We start from the raw sequence: 12,971 nt of genomic DNA, 5'->3' as shown, positions 1-12,971 counted from the left end.
GACGCATGCCATTAGGGGTACTTTATAGACAATGGGAGCTTAACCCCATTGACACCCCTGGCCATGACAACCTTTGAACTTCTCTGTGACTGAGGTAGAAAAAAGCTGGACGTTTATGCGTGATACAATCTACCAAACATCATCACTGGTCTTTGGAAACAAAACCAAGAAAAGCGAAGACTGGTTTGAAGCTAGTCTACCAGAAATGGAAACTGCCACTACGAACAAGAGAGCAGCCATGCTAATCTACAAGAAGGATCCCACCCCAAGCAACTTAAAAAGGCTCAGAGCTGCACGTAACAATGCCCAAAGAGTAGCGAGACAATGTGCTAACAAATACTGGCAGGAGCTATGCGAAGATATTCAATCTTGTGCCGACTGTGGTAACATAAGAGGACTATATGAGGGCATGAGAAAAGCCTTTGGACCTCACACCAGCAAGTGTGCTCCGCTCAAGTCAAAAGATGGCTCAATCATCAGCGATCGTGCGCTGCAAATGGAACGATGGGTAGAACACTATGCAGAACTCTACCAGATTGAAAACGCCATCTCACCAAATGCTGTTTCCAACTTCCCATCACTTCCAGTTTTGACGGAATTAGATGAAACGCCCTCAGTAAAGGAGCTGAGCATTGCCATTGACATGCTTGCACATGGGAAAACACCCGGAGGAGATGGCATTCCTGCTGAAGTAATTCAGGCTGGAAAACATGCCCTAATCAAGCCACTCCATGAACTGCTAAGCTTGTGCTGGGAACAAGGAATGGTCCCCCAGGAATTGAAAGACTCCAACATTGTTACAATTTATAAAAATAAAGGCGACCGCTCTGATTGTAACAATTACAGAGGCATCTCACTGCTTAGCATAGTCGGAAAGGCTTTTGCTAGAGTATTACTAAAGCGATTACAGATCCTGGCAGATCGTGTTTATCCAGAGTCGCAGTGTGGCTTTAGGGCAGGTAGATCTACAACAGATATGATTTTCTCTCTGCGGCAGCTACAGGAGAAGAGCAGAGAACAAAAGCAGCCCCTCTTCATAGCTTTTATTGATTTGACCAAGGCCTTTGACCTTGTTAGCAGAAGCGGTCTGTTTGCTGTACTAGAGAGAATCGGCTGCCCAAATAAGTTAAGAAAACTAGTGTCAGCTTTTCACGAAAATATGCAGGGCACCATTCAGTTTGAAAGTTCTTCCTCCAGGCCATTCTCCATTAAGAGTGGTGTAAAACAAGGATGTGTACTGGCCCCTACACTATTTGGCATCTTCTTCTCAGTCGTACTATCCAGTGCTTTTAAATCCCTGGAAGACGGAATATACATCCATAGCAGATCCGATGGAAGGCTCTTTAACCTGGCACGTCTTAAAGCCAAAACGAAAAGGCGTCGTATCTTGATAAGGGAGCTGCTGTTTGCAGATGACGCGGCACTCGTATCTCACTTACAAGGAGGTCTACAGAAGCTAGTGAACGCCTTAGCAGCTGCTTGTCAAGAGTTTAGCCTTACTATAAGTCTCTCCAAGACCGAAATCCTGGCACAAGACGTCGCAGAAATACCTATAATACAAATTGGGAACCACACCCTTTCAGTGGTGCAGGAATTTACCTACTTGGGTTCAACAATTGTCAGTAACCTAGACTTAGACATCGAGCTGACAAAAAGGATAGGAAAAGCTACCACAGCATTGGCAAAACTCTCCAAGCGCGTCTGGGAAAATGGTAAATTGACCACAGCGACCAAAATCCTAGTCTACAACGCCTGTGTTGTGAGCACTCTCCTTTATGGCAGTGAAAGCTGGTCAACATACATGTACCAAGAGCACAGATTGAATAGTTTCCACTTGCGCTGCCTGAGACGCATAATGGGCATCTCTTGGAGGGACCATGTCTCCAATCAGGAAGTTTTGAGATTGGCCAATATGAACAGCATGTATGCTCTCCTGACACAAAGAAGATTACGCTGGCTCGGACATATCACCCGCATGCCAGATGGTAGAATCCCGAAAGATATCTTATATGCTGAGCTTGTGGAAGGAGTCAGACCCAAGGGCCGCCCAAGACTAACATATAGAGATGTCTGCAAGCGAGACATGAGAGCCTCAGGCATCAGTGAAAGTATGTGGGAAAACATAGCCAAAGACCGGAGTGCATGGAGACAGACTGTGCGTGCTGGGACAACCCTTGCTGAGAACAAAAGAATTGAAGCGGCTTTAATCAAGAGGGAAAAAAAGAAAGCTGTCCTGTCTGCTAGCCCTAAATCAGAGGCATACACATGTACGAATTGTGGCAAAGTCTGCCGTTCTAGAATTGGCTTGATTAGCCACACCAGATTCTGCCCCGTCTCAAGATTAAGCCAAAACCAGTGACTCACTTGGGCGCATCCATTGCCTTTCGAGACAAAAGGAGCCATATATTTAAAATGCAGGGCAGTCCAAGTTTTCCTTAAAGTATGATGCAAGGACTACCCACTATTATCACGAAAAAAGAAAAAAAAACTTGTTTAATTGACTTTTTATATTAGTCCCAATCAGCAAAGTGCTAGCAGTACAAGAAATGAGCCAACTAGAAGTATGTTTGGAATTTTTAAAAATTATTTCTCTCATACTTTTCCTCTGTGCCGACTGTCTTTAATGTTTTTACTTTAGATTAATGCTTTATAGATATTTTTTTTTCTTTCATTTCCAGACGTGTATAAAAGATGGAATGCTCTTCAAACAGACTAGTTCATTTAATGTAGGTACTCATTCATCACTGTCTTGATCAAGTCTCTGTTGTTGTGTTCTATCCTGTACTATAACAGTAAGCAGTCTTTGTTGTGATGCGTTTAGGCTTGGCAGGAAGCGACATGGAGACCCTTGCTGGCTGTAGAAGCTATGGAAAATCTCCGAGATACTTATGTGTAGCCATTTATTTAGAATTGTAGCTTGGTTGGAAGTAACTAAACATTAGATTTTTCCGTAAAGAAGCATAATAAACCATGTAATGCTCTTTTACTGCAGTTCCATCGGTAATGTTTGGGATGAAATCAGGAATGAATATATAAAGTATCAGCTTAGTCTAATGAGTCCTTATTTCACGCTGTATCTTGTGTGACAAAGGCTCTACATTAGTAGTACTAAACATAGGAATGGTCAAGAGAATGTATTCAGTCCAAGAAATACATTTTGTGCTGTATAACATTTTTAAAAATTATTTTGCTAACATAATACTAAATGGGAAAAACACATATCACTTGAGACTAGTATCGTATTCGTTAGTAGTATTATTAGGCTTATTGCAGATATAATTGCTTGATCATTTCTCAATTACAACAAAAACATTTTTTTTTGTTATCATCACATCTTGAACTTTAAGATGTGTCCAACAGTAGGCATACATTCACTTTCATGTCCCGTGCCTTGAAGCTGTATGTTGTATCTTTCTATCGTGGGAGTCACACCAAGATGTGTTCATGTCTAAGGTTGTATCAGTCTCGATTGTGGTCTAACTCAATATCCAGAATGGCTTCGTTTGTTTATCTCTACATGAAGTCTCTTAATGTTGCTAGTGTGAAGTTTTTGAAATTGTTGCTACTTGGTCGTGGGTTTGTATCTCCCAAAACATCTCCAGTACAACGATGCAGGCGTGCTAAAGTCTTAATGAAACAAACTTCTTAAATATAGCTTATATAACTATGGACAACTTCACCTTGAAGGTAGATAAATGTAGAATTGCAAGTGACATGATATACCAAACACGATGTCACGCACTACAAACACACGTGTCTTTAGTGTCTCATGTCTCTAGCCTGGTCTTCCCTTCGACTTTCACGCGAGTTCTTTTATTCATGCACACTACGTCAGACCTACTTCAGCAAAAACTCTTCAGCCTACACAATCAAAAAACAAACTCGTGGTTAGATGCTAAACGCGCACTGCTTGCCATAAATGCATGCTAGATTTGTTGATTGCAGAATTGTTGATTGCAGAATTGGATTTTGCTAAATGTGTATGTAATGTAGGTGTACATTATTTCTTTCAATAATTATATTATTAGAAGTTGTGACTCCATGGTTGGAAACCACTGGTAATGAAGCTGCGGATGCTAATGCAAGGGAAGTAAATGAGCAACTCACTGTAAAATAGAAAAGATTAACTGAGTTACTGCCCCTTGTGTACATGACATTTTCTAAAATTGCAGTGATCGATGGATTTGTTTTCTTGAAAATTTACCAAACTTTTTTTTTTAATGCTTTCGCTATTTTGTCAGCTTCATGTAAATGTGTTTCCATTTGTTTCAGAGGTGGAAAAAACGTTATTTCAAACTGAAAGGTAGAAGACTGTACTATGCAAAGGATAGAAAGGTGAGTTCTAGTTCATGTGTACAACTTTTAAATAGAGGAAACCCCCCCCCCCCCCTAACCGTACCACATAGCATCGGACTTCCTTTTTAAAATTGCAGACACGATAAGAATACTAAATTTTATTCTTTCATTGTTCAAAGATTTTCATCGCAGTAATATTTAAAATAGAATTAAAAAAATAAAATAAAACTGACTACTAAATGAATTGAACTAACAAAACCTGCATGCCAAATATCATGTTAGATTGAAACTCTAAATAACTGAAGAGGACAATTTAGTTTTAAATAAATGTATTCATTTCTATTTCTGCTCCAATTTCTTTCCCTACCATTGTACTATGATAGTGTATTTCTTTTACAATTCCCACCTTCCAATGGTTTTAATCATATTCTCAATATTAAATTATAGAATAATGTTAAGGGTTAAATTCAACAGAGCTCAGTCTACCAGAAAACAGGAAAATATTTTTAAAATACTTAAAAAAACAACAACAAAGCTGATATTAAGCATAGTTGCATCAGCTAGTTTGGATCAGTCACGTAATTAAATTTGTAATAGATGTACAATAACAATAAAAAGTCATTTATAACAACAAAAAAAAAGAGGATGGGGGGCGACCTGAATTCGAACTCATGGCACAAGCCGACATCGTAACCACTCTGCTAGTGAAGTCCTAATGAACATAGAAGATTGTATAGTTACGTATTGTCTTTATTGTCTCGTCTTATTTCATGTTTTGTGTTCACTAAGATTCAGACGACGACCTGTAAAGGGGACTGTCGTTTGGATTTATCAATGGGCCCGGGTTCAAACCCTGCCCGCATTCATGCCCCGTCGTCCTGCGGGAGATTTGGACTGGGAAGTAAACTATCTTCAACTCTGAAGGAACATCCGAAACATGTAAAACATTTTACAAACAAAACTATTTCAACTTATACCACTACTTCAGTCAAGTACAATTTCTTTCCCTTGAGAAACCAAACAAAATTATTAATTACCAATTGCTAATTAACTAATTGGTTAAATCTTTTTTTTTATTGATTTCTATGTTGTCTTACCTAGAATGTGATAGACGTAGACCCCCCCCCCCCCCCACCTCGCCGTTCGGTGCATTGGGTGGAACGACTATGGTTCATCTCGAACACTTTTTACATGGCTGTGGCGCCCTATCTTGGAGGTGATAGAAGCTTTGTAAAAAATGTCATTCCTGGATTAATTTGTAAGGTTAAGAAAGTAAAAACTAAACCGAATAATAAATTTATAGAAGGAAACAGTACTATAAGCTCATTACATCTGACTGAGCCAATCCTGACTGGTATTTAGTTTTTGTGCAGTACTAGCCAATGGGCGCGGTGGCAGAGTGGCTAAGCACTTGGTTTCCGAACCTGGGGTCCTGGGTTCGAATCTCGAATTTTGAATTTCGTGATTTTTAGTTGGGGGAAATTAAAGGCGATCGGTCGTTGTGCTGGCCACATGTCATTCTCGTTAATCGTTGGCTAAAAAACAGATGTCCTTAATATCATCTGCCTTATAGATCTCAAGGTCTGAATGGGGGAACGTAACTTACTTTAACTAGTCATGCCCAGCGATTAGTCAGTCTTTTAATACTTCACATGTGTCTCATGCTACTCACACATGGCTCTCTCCAACAAAGTCTGGCTCATAATAGCTGTTCACAGCTTCTTTACACCATAGGCGTCATCCGATAACTTGTTACTAACTAGCAGACCAACCTTTTTTTTTTTTTTTTTGAAGTTGAGTACTTGGCTTATGGAGAGTTTTTTTTTTTTTGGTGAGGGGGTGGGAAGGTGGGTTAATAATCGATGTTGAGGCATTATCAATTATCAGTTGTTTTTTTTTTGCTTGCTACTATCGAGCGGTATTAGGGCATCGGTGTTTACTCTTGTAATGAGGTCTGAAGAGGCGAGGAGTCCAAACAGCCATTAGCAGAGAGAGAGAGAGAGAGAGAGGGAGAGAATCTTGATCAAGAATGAGTGGTGGCTTGTTTTAGGCCATTTTTAAAACTTAGTTATACAATCTCTGTCAGCGGCTCACTAGAAGTCTCGCTGCACTGTTAGCATTAAAATCATTATAAGTCTCACTGCATTGCAATTATAAAATTCACTGGAAGCCCCAATGCCATTTTATTATGGAACTCATTGAAAGCATCAATGCCATGTGATTGTGAAACTCGTTAGATGCCTCAATGCCATGTAATTATGAAACTCTATAGAAGCCTCAATTCCATGTGATTATAAAACTCACTAGGAGTCTCAATGTCATGTGATTACGAAACTCAAAGTCTCAATGCCATTGATTATGAAAATCAATAGAAGCCTATCTACAGGGCCGTCATTAGGCCATTGCAACTATGCGACCGCAGTGGGCCCCGCACTTTCATAGGCCCCGCGCTAATTCTAGGTGCAAATTATTAAAGTAAATCATTATTGATTATAACAAATATGTATTAACAAGGTTTCCGCGGGTTCCTATTTTCCAGGGCCTCCTAGAAATATACATCAAAAAGTCCTGGAAATCTCCTGAAATTGCAAAATATACATCAAAAAGTCCTGGAAATCTCCTGAAATTGCAAAATATACATAAAAAAGTCCTGGAAATCTCCTGAAATCTCCTGAAATTGCAAAATATACATCAAAAAGTCCTGGAAATCTCCTGAACTTGCAAAATATACATAAAAAAGTCCTGGAAATCTCCTGAAATTGCAAAATATACATCAAAAAGTCCTGGAAATCTCCTGAAATCTCCTGAAATTGCAAAATATACATCAAAAAGTCCTGGAAATCTCCTGAACTTGCAAAATATACATAAAAAAGTCCTGGAAATCTCCGGAAATTATGAAAATCTCCTGAAAACTGATAGAAATCTCCTGAAAAATAAACAAAATTGTCATTTCGGGGTGCCTATCGTATGCACACAAAAAAGGCTTTGTCAGCTTTCATTTAATAAAAACGTATTGCAAAGACGAATGTATTTTCTAATACAAAATCTTAGTTTTGAAATTATCCTTATCCCAACCCAGACTGGGCCCCGCGCAATCCGTTTCGCATAGGCCCCGCATTTGTTAGGGCCGGCCCTGCCTCCCTACAATGTAACTGTGAAACTCCCTAGACGAAGAACTCGATGGACTTTATATAACCAGTGATTTTATTGGACCAGAAATTTTGCTACTTATAGCTTTATTGAAAATGGCTTTACATCATCCTTCCATATTCACCAAGTTATGTGGGAACTACAGTTTTTACTTGTTACTAACTGTAAGCATGCGTTATTTCTTTTTGGCAATAAATTCTATAGAAAACCGCTGTGTGTAAGGGACCAAACGAGTTGATGCCCTTGAAAAGACTTTACTTTGACAAAGAAACACGAAGTTCTTAACTATTGCAAAGCTGGGGCTGGACTCAGCGTTGTCCACATTGTACTGCTAGAATATAGGTGCAGTAGGGGAGGAAACAACAGGACCGTTGGGACACGTGACTGATATTTGTCTACACTACTGTTTAAGTAAAATCTTTAGGACCCATCCATTTTGTTTTTGGCGCCGCTTCTAAACAAAAACGTTGCCCTTCACTGCAATTCACAAGGTCATTGTGACTCTCAGACTAAGTCTTAATATACATAAGACTGAATCAACCAAGTGTTACTGTGTCATTGTTGGTAATATACATTGAAAACAAGCAGAACTTAAATAGTACTTAAAAAAACAACAAAACAACAAAGATTATATTAACTCACACCGTCTGGTACAAATTTTGTACACCTTTTTCTTTCACTTTCCATTCTCGGATCAAGTTGAAACTTTGGAGAATTATTTATTGGCCCTAAGAAAACAAGCGGCTAAGTGTTTTCTTATCTTATCTTATATAATACAGACGTTACTTCAAAAAAAGTGGTTAAGCGCTTGCGTTCGAATCTCGGTGAAGACTGTGATTTTTAATTTTCGAAATTTTTAGGCGCCCCTGAGTCCTCTAAAGGGTACTGACTTAAAGTAAAGACGGTTGGTCGTTGTGCTGGCTACATAACACCCTGCTCATTAGCCGTTGGCTAACTAAAATAAACAGATGACCTTAACATCATCTGCCCTGTATATCGCATGGTCTGAAAGGAAGGTAACTTTTATTTAATAGCAAAACGAATCAATAAAAAAAATAGTGTAAGATATTTTATTTTTTGTTTGATTTAGAAAAGTCGAAATAAATCTTACAGTATTGAGAGATATGCCTGGAAACGTGCAGTTCTTTCCTTTATGTAAGCTTTTTTAGTTTAAAAAAAAGTATTTTTGTTTACTTGCTTTACTATGGAATGCGCTGAAATAAAAGAAAAAAAAAAGCAAACGTTCAATAGTTTCGCGGAAGGTTCAAATCCACAAGATGTCTTAAATGTCGAGTACTGCAGCCACAGCAGCAACGCTAATCCCGTGTTACAGAGATTTCACTGCAAAACCAGCCAACTAAGCACATGTATTAGACAACACGAGGGGTTTCTTTTAGTTTGCGAAACCTAAATAGCTGCACTTTTATCATTAACGTTTGGCCCAAAGTGATTTGCAACTGCTCACAAAGAGACTCGCTTTTTGTCTATTGCAGTCAGCCTTGTTCAATGAGATTGACATCTCCAACCTCAGCGTGGCGGAATGCAGCACTCGGAATATTAACCATAGCTTTCAGGTAAGGCTTTCATTTGAGTCTCACTGCATGCTTGTCAGAGTGTTTGCCCATTCTATGTTCTACTTACCTGACACGCAGTGCGTATAGCCGCGAGGCCATGATTGAAAAACAAAATACTTTAGAGCATCTTTCAGGCTAGGACATTCTCATTGCGATCCAATCTCTTTTGTGGACAGGTTTTGGGAAGGGGGGGGGCATGGGAGAATGTTTCGAGATTCGAACTCGAGTCCGCTAGGCAGGTGTTGCGGGGTGTGTTTGTGTATGTGTTTTTTCCTAAGTGATATGTAAAGGGAGTATTTGTTTGTTGGAGAGCGAGAGAGAGAGAGAGAGCATTAATTTAATGATAGTCTTGTAGAATGATGCAAGAGAAGCGGCTCTGTCGTAAGCTGTGTTAAGTTCTCCAGACGACTCCAGGATGCCCAGAGTGTAAAGACGTGCTTTTATTGTGAGTTAGATTTCTCTAAATATCATACTATTTCATTTCATCTCAAGCTCAATTTGTCTATATTTTGATAGAAGTTTATTCAAGTTGTTTCAAGTTTTTTCAAGTTAAAAAAAAATAAAATACGCCTGCAGCGGTCTAGTTGTTAACCAGCTTTTTGGCAGCACTAGTCAAGGACCATCGACAACAATAGGCGAGCCCGGTTTATGCCCCACTCAGCCTTTCAATGTCTCTATCGTGATCATCCATTTATCTCTGTTTTGTCATGTTTTAATTACATTAGACTGTGTCGAGAAGTCTGTTATAGAAACAAAGAGTTTATTGTTGGTTGTTTAAAAATAAATTGTTATTGCTTTCCAACAAGATGTGAATAAAAGGATCGTTCAGATCTATTTGCTTTGAATGCTAGAAACCCTAAACCCATCTAAATGTACCCATCGCTCAACCATTTGGTTAACTTTTCCCAATGCCTAGAGTTGTATATACATCATATATGTTGGAGATTACAGCCAAACGATGACAAAACAATGGAAACTACAATGTGGAACATTTCTTACATTTACAAAAAATCTTGCATCCAAATAGAGATCGTCTACCTTTGATCTTGTTTGTTTTATTCCTATGCTAAGTTATTTCTCGTATGTAGTCTGTAAGATACAGAAATAAACGCATCAAAAGTGGAGATTAGAAGTCTGAAGAATTGAAATACTTTATTAAAAAGTCTATGGGATGAACGAAACCTTATATTTTTGTGTTTTTTTCCCCTCATGTCTTTAAACAAAAAGTGTCCCAGGGCCATTGAGTTATTAACAAGTCATGTTGACTTTGTTATGCGCTATGTTGTCTGTACGATAACTCATGTCTAATGACATTATCTAGCTTCCCCCCCCCCTCCTCCACATAGTTTTTTTTGCACTCTGACTGGCCTCCCAGCGAGATGTACTCACACTTGCACCGAGTCTTGTTGGCTTGGTGTCTCCTAACTACATGTTACAAGGTGTAAACAACTCTCTCGTTTCATAAGACATTTGCAACAGCTATCTTAACGTCTCAGGGTTAGAGTACACGAGACAAGCCTGCACTTATCTAGTGCCCCCCCCCCCCCCAATCCCGTGGAACTAAATGCACGTTTGTAGTAACAGTTGTTTTTTTAAGGACCGTCATATTCAACAGTGTAAAGTGCATACACTAGTGTAACAACCTTGTACAAACTTAATCCAATAATTTTGGTTCCCGATGACGCACTTTAATGGTTCACGCAAAAGCTGGGACTTAATCCAATGACTGGGTGTTGCTCATGGGGACGCTGCATTGAAAGAATGCGTACTTTGAAAACAGAACTTCCTTAGAGTCCATGAAGTTAGTAAAGAAAAATAACACTTTTTTTTTGGTACGTCAGGAAATGCATTTTCTAATGTGGAGAAAATGTCCCAAAGAGAAAGTTCTTTGCACCGCGAAGCGAGTCTTGAGCTGTCGTGACTGATTCCCCTTTGAATGGTTCATGCAGACAAGCTTGAGGTTTTAATGTTTGTCTTATTCAGGAGTTAGTGCATCCAGATCACTTAGCGCTATGCCTTTCTCTATCTTCAACTAACAAGCTTGAGGTTTTAATGTTTGTCTTATTCAGGAGTTAGTGCATCCAGATCACTTAGCGCTATGCCTTTCTCTATCTTCAACTAACAAGCTTGAGGTTTTAATGTTTGTCTTATTCAGGAGTTAGTGCATCCAGATCACTTAGCGCTATGCCTTTCTCTATCTTCAACTAGCATGATAGTGGCGAAACATTGGTGCCTTTTGAACCTCGTTTGGGCTCCTTTGTGTGGGCAATGTTTTAAAGATTAAAGGGGGAAAAAAAAGGGGGTGGGGGCGAGATGTCCATTTATGTAAAGTTTGTTTTTCTCACCCTACGATATATGTTTTATTCCGAGTGATATTTCTAATCGTTACTTGTTGGGTTGTAATAACAGAATAATAAGACGCTTAGAAGTTTGGTGTCATTGTGTATTTCCTTAACACATTTGAAAAGTTAAAACGGAAATAGATTAGAAACGATGAACGGACGAATGGCGACGAAGGAGACCGCTTGTCGTCAATAGATGCGACGTAGTGTCGTAGACTGTGCCCATATTTCTGTAAATAAACTGTTGTTAATTTTAAAAGCTGGATTATTTCATGTTGGAGAGTGGGTTGGTAATCACGAGCTCGCACATAACATCTCATATAATTCGAGTAATCAACATCACCCACCTCAACAGTGTTGATATTGTTATCATTCATTGATCGCGTATATGTTGCAGTTAGGTCTCTTCAGAGATTCGTCAACTTGAAGCTTTATTATAATAACCATCATTTTCAAGACTTTCTGCTGTTAAAATAACTTAAAAGAGGATTCATTTTTGTAGCACAATGTTGTTGGTAAATATCCTTCAGTTAATCGCATTGGATTTCCAATAGTGTGAAGTCATCCAAGCGGAATTCTCTATCCTACTGCTGAACATTGCGTTTAAAGACTCTTCAATATGACCGTTCCACTTTAGGCCGCCCCTTCATCTAACCTTAATTGCCAGTTACTATTTTTTTTAATAATTTGATGTGGCTACATTTTAGAATGCGTGGGTGAAAGTCTGGAAGATGTGAGTGGTACAGCACTGCAACAAGCGACACCAGGTCACGTGACACCTTTGGTCTGGAGAAATGGATTGGTCTGAAAAATTGACAACGTACCGCGTTTGAAGGAAGGGCCGGTCTTAGGCCACTGCAACCTGTGCGGTCGCAGTGGGCCCCACGCTTTCATAGGCCCCGCCGCTAATTTTAGGTGTAACTATTAATTGCAAAATATATACGAAAAATTCCTGGAAATGTCCTGCACTTATTAAAATTTCCTGAAAACTCATAAAAAAATAGACAAAATTATTTATTATCGAAAACGCCATTCCTACGCGCGATTAAAAAAAAAGACAGTGTTAGCTTTCATGCAATAAAATGTAATAGTCGGACGAAGTTTCCCCATAACCGGAAGTTCCAATACCGTATTGACTTTTATAGTCAATAAAAATATGACATAGGTTGCAAGATTGGTAAAGTAAAATTAACTTGATCGCAATTTTGTACTTAGAAAAGAATGAATAAAATGCAAAGCCGAATTTATTTTGTAATACAAAATCTTAATTTTCACTTATTATCCTTATTCCCACCCAGACTAAGCCCCGCATTTAGTTTCGCATAGGGCCCCGCAATCGCTAGGACCGGCCCTGTTTGAAGGAATGGCATTGGTGATGAGAAATTAAGAAAAATATACAGGTCGCAACTGGTCTCGCTTAGACATGTGAAACACTGAATCTTCGAGTTCGAAGTCATTGCTCTGTAACCCATTATTAACTGTGGGAATGTGGAATGGCCTGGAGAAACGCAATGGGCTGATAGGAATTAGAAAGTGCATGTCACCATTTCAAGAATTGTGGAGGGAAGATTTGGAAGGAAGAAGTATAGAAGACTGTGAAATAATTTGT

The 12,971-nt window shown here is 39.0% G+C and overlaps 1 protein-coding gene across 5 annotated transcripts in view; it reads left to right on the top strand.

Moving 5' to 3' along the window:
* Positions 1 to 12,971, top strand: part of LOC106066450 (diacylglycerol kinase delta-like) — a 203,906-nt gene that overhangs the window by 76,099 nt on the left and 114,836 nt on the right. For 4 of the 5 annotated variants that reach the window (XM_056012621.1, XM_056012620.1, XM_056012622.1 and 1 more), the window contains 3 exons: positions 2,679 to 2,726; positions 4,273 to 4,335; positions 8,940 to 9,020. In XM_056012621.1, the coding sequence (XP_055868596.1) occupies positions 2,679 to 2,726; positions 4,273 to 4,335; positions 8,940 to 9,020 (192 nt within the window). The remainder of the gene's footprint in view (positions 1 to 2,678; positions 2,727 to 4,272; positions 4,336 to 8,939; positions 9,021 to 12,971) is intronic. The other variant, XM_056012624.1, reaches the window with a different exon arrangement.

The sequence above is a fragment of the Biomphalaria glabrata genome, chromosome 15 (genome assembly GCF_947242115.1).
Source record: "Biomphalaria glabrata chromosome 15, xgBioGlab47.1, whole genome shotgun sequence".
In the NCBI taxonomy this organism is placed as follows: Eukaryota; Metazoa; Mollusca; class Gastropoda; family Planorbidae; genus Biomphalaria; species Biomphalaria glabrata.
Note: the sequence above shows the minus strand (reverse complement) of the source record. Positions and strands in the feature narration are given on the sequence as shown.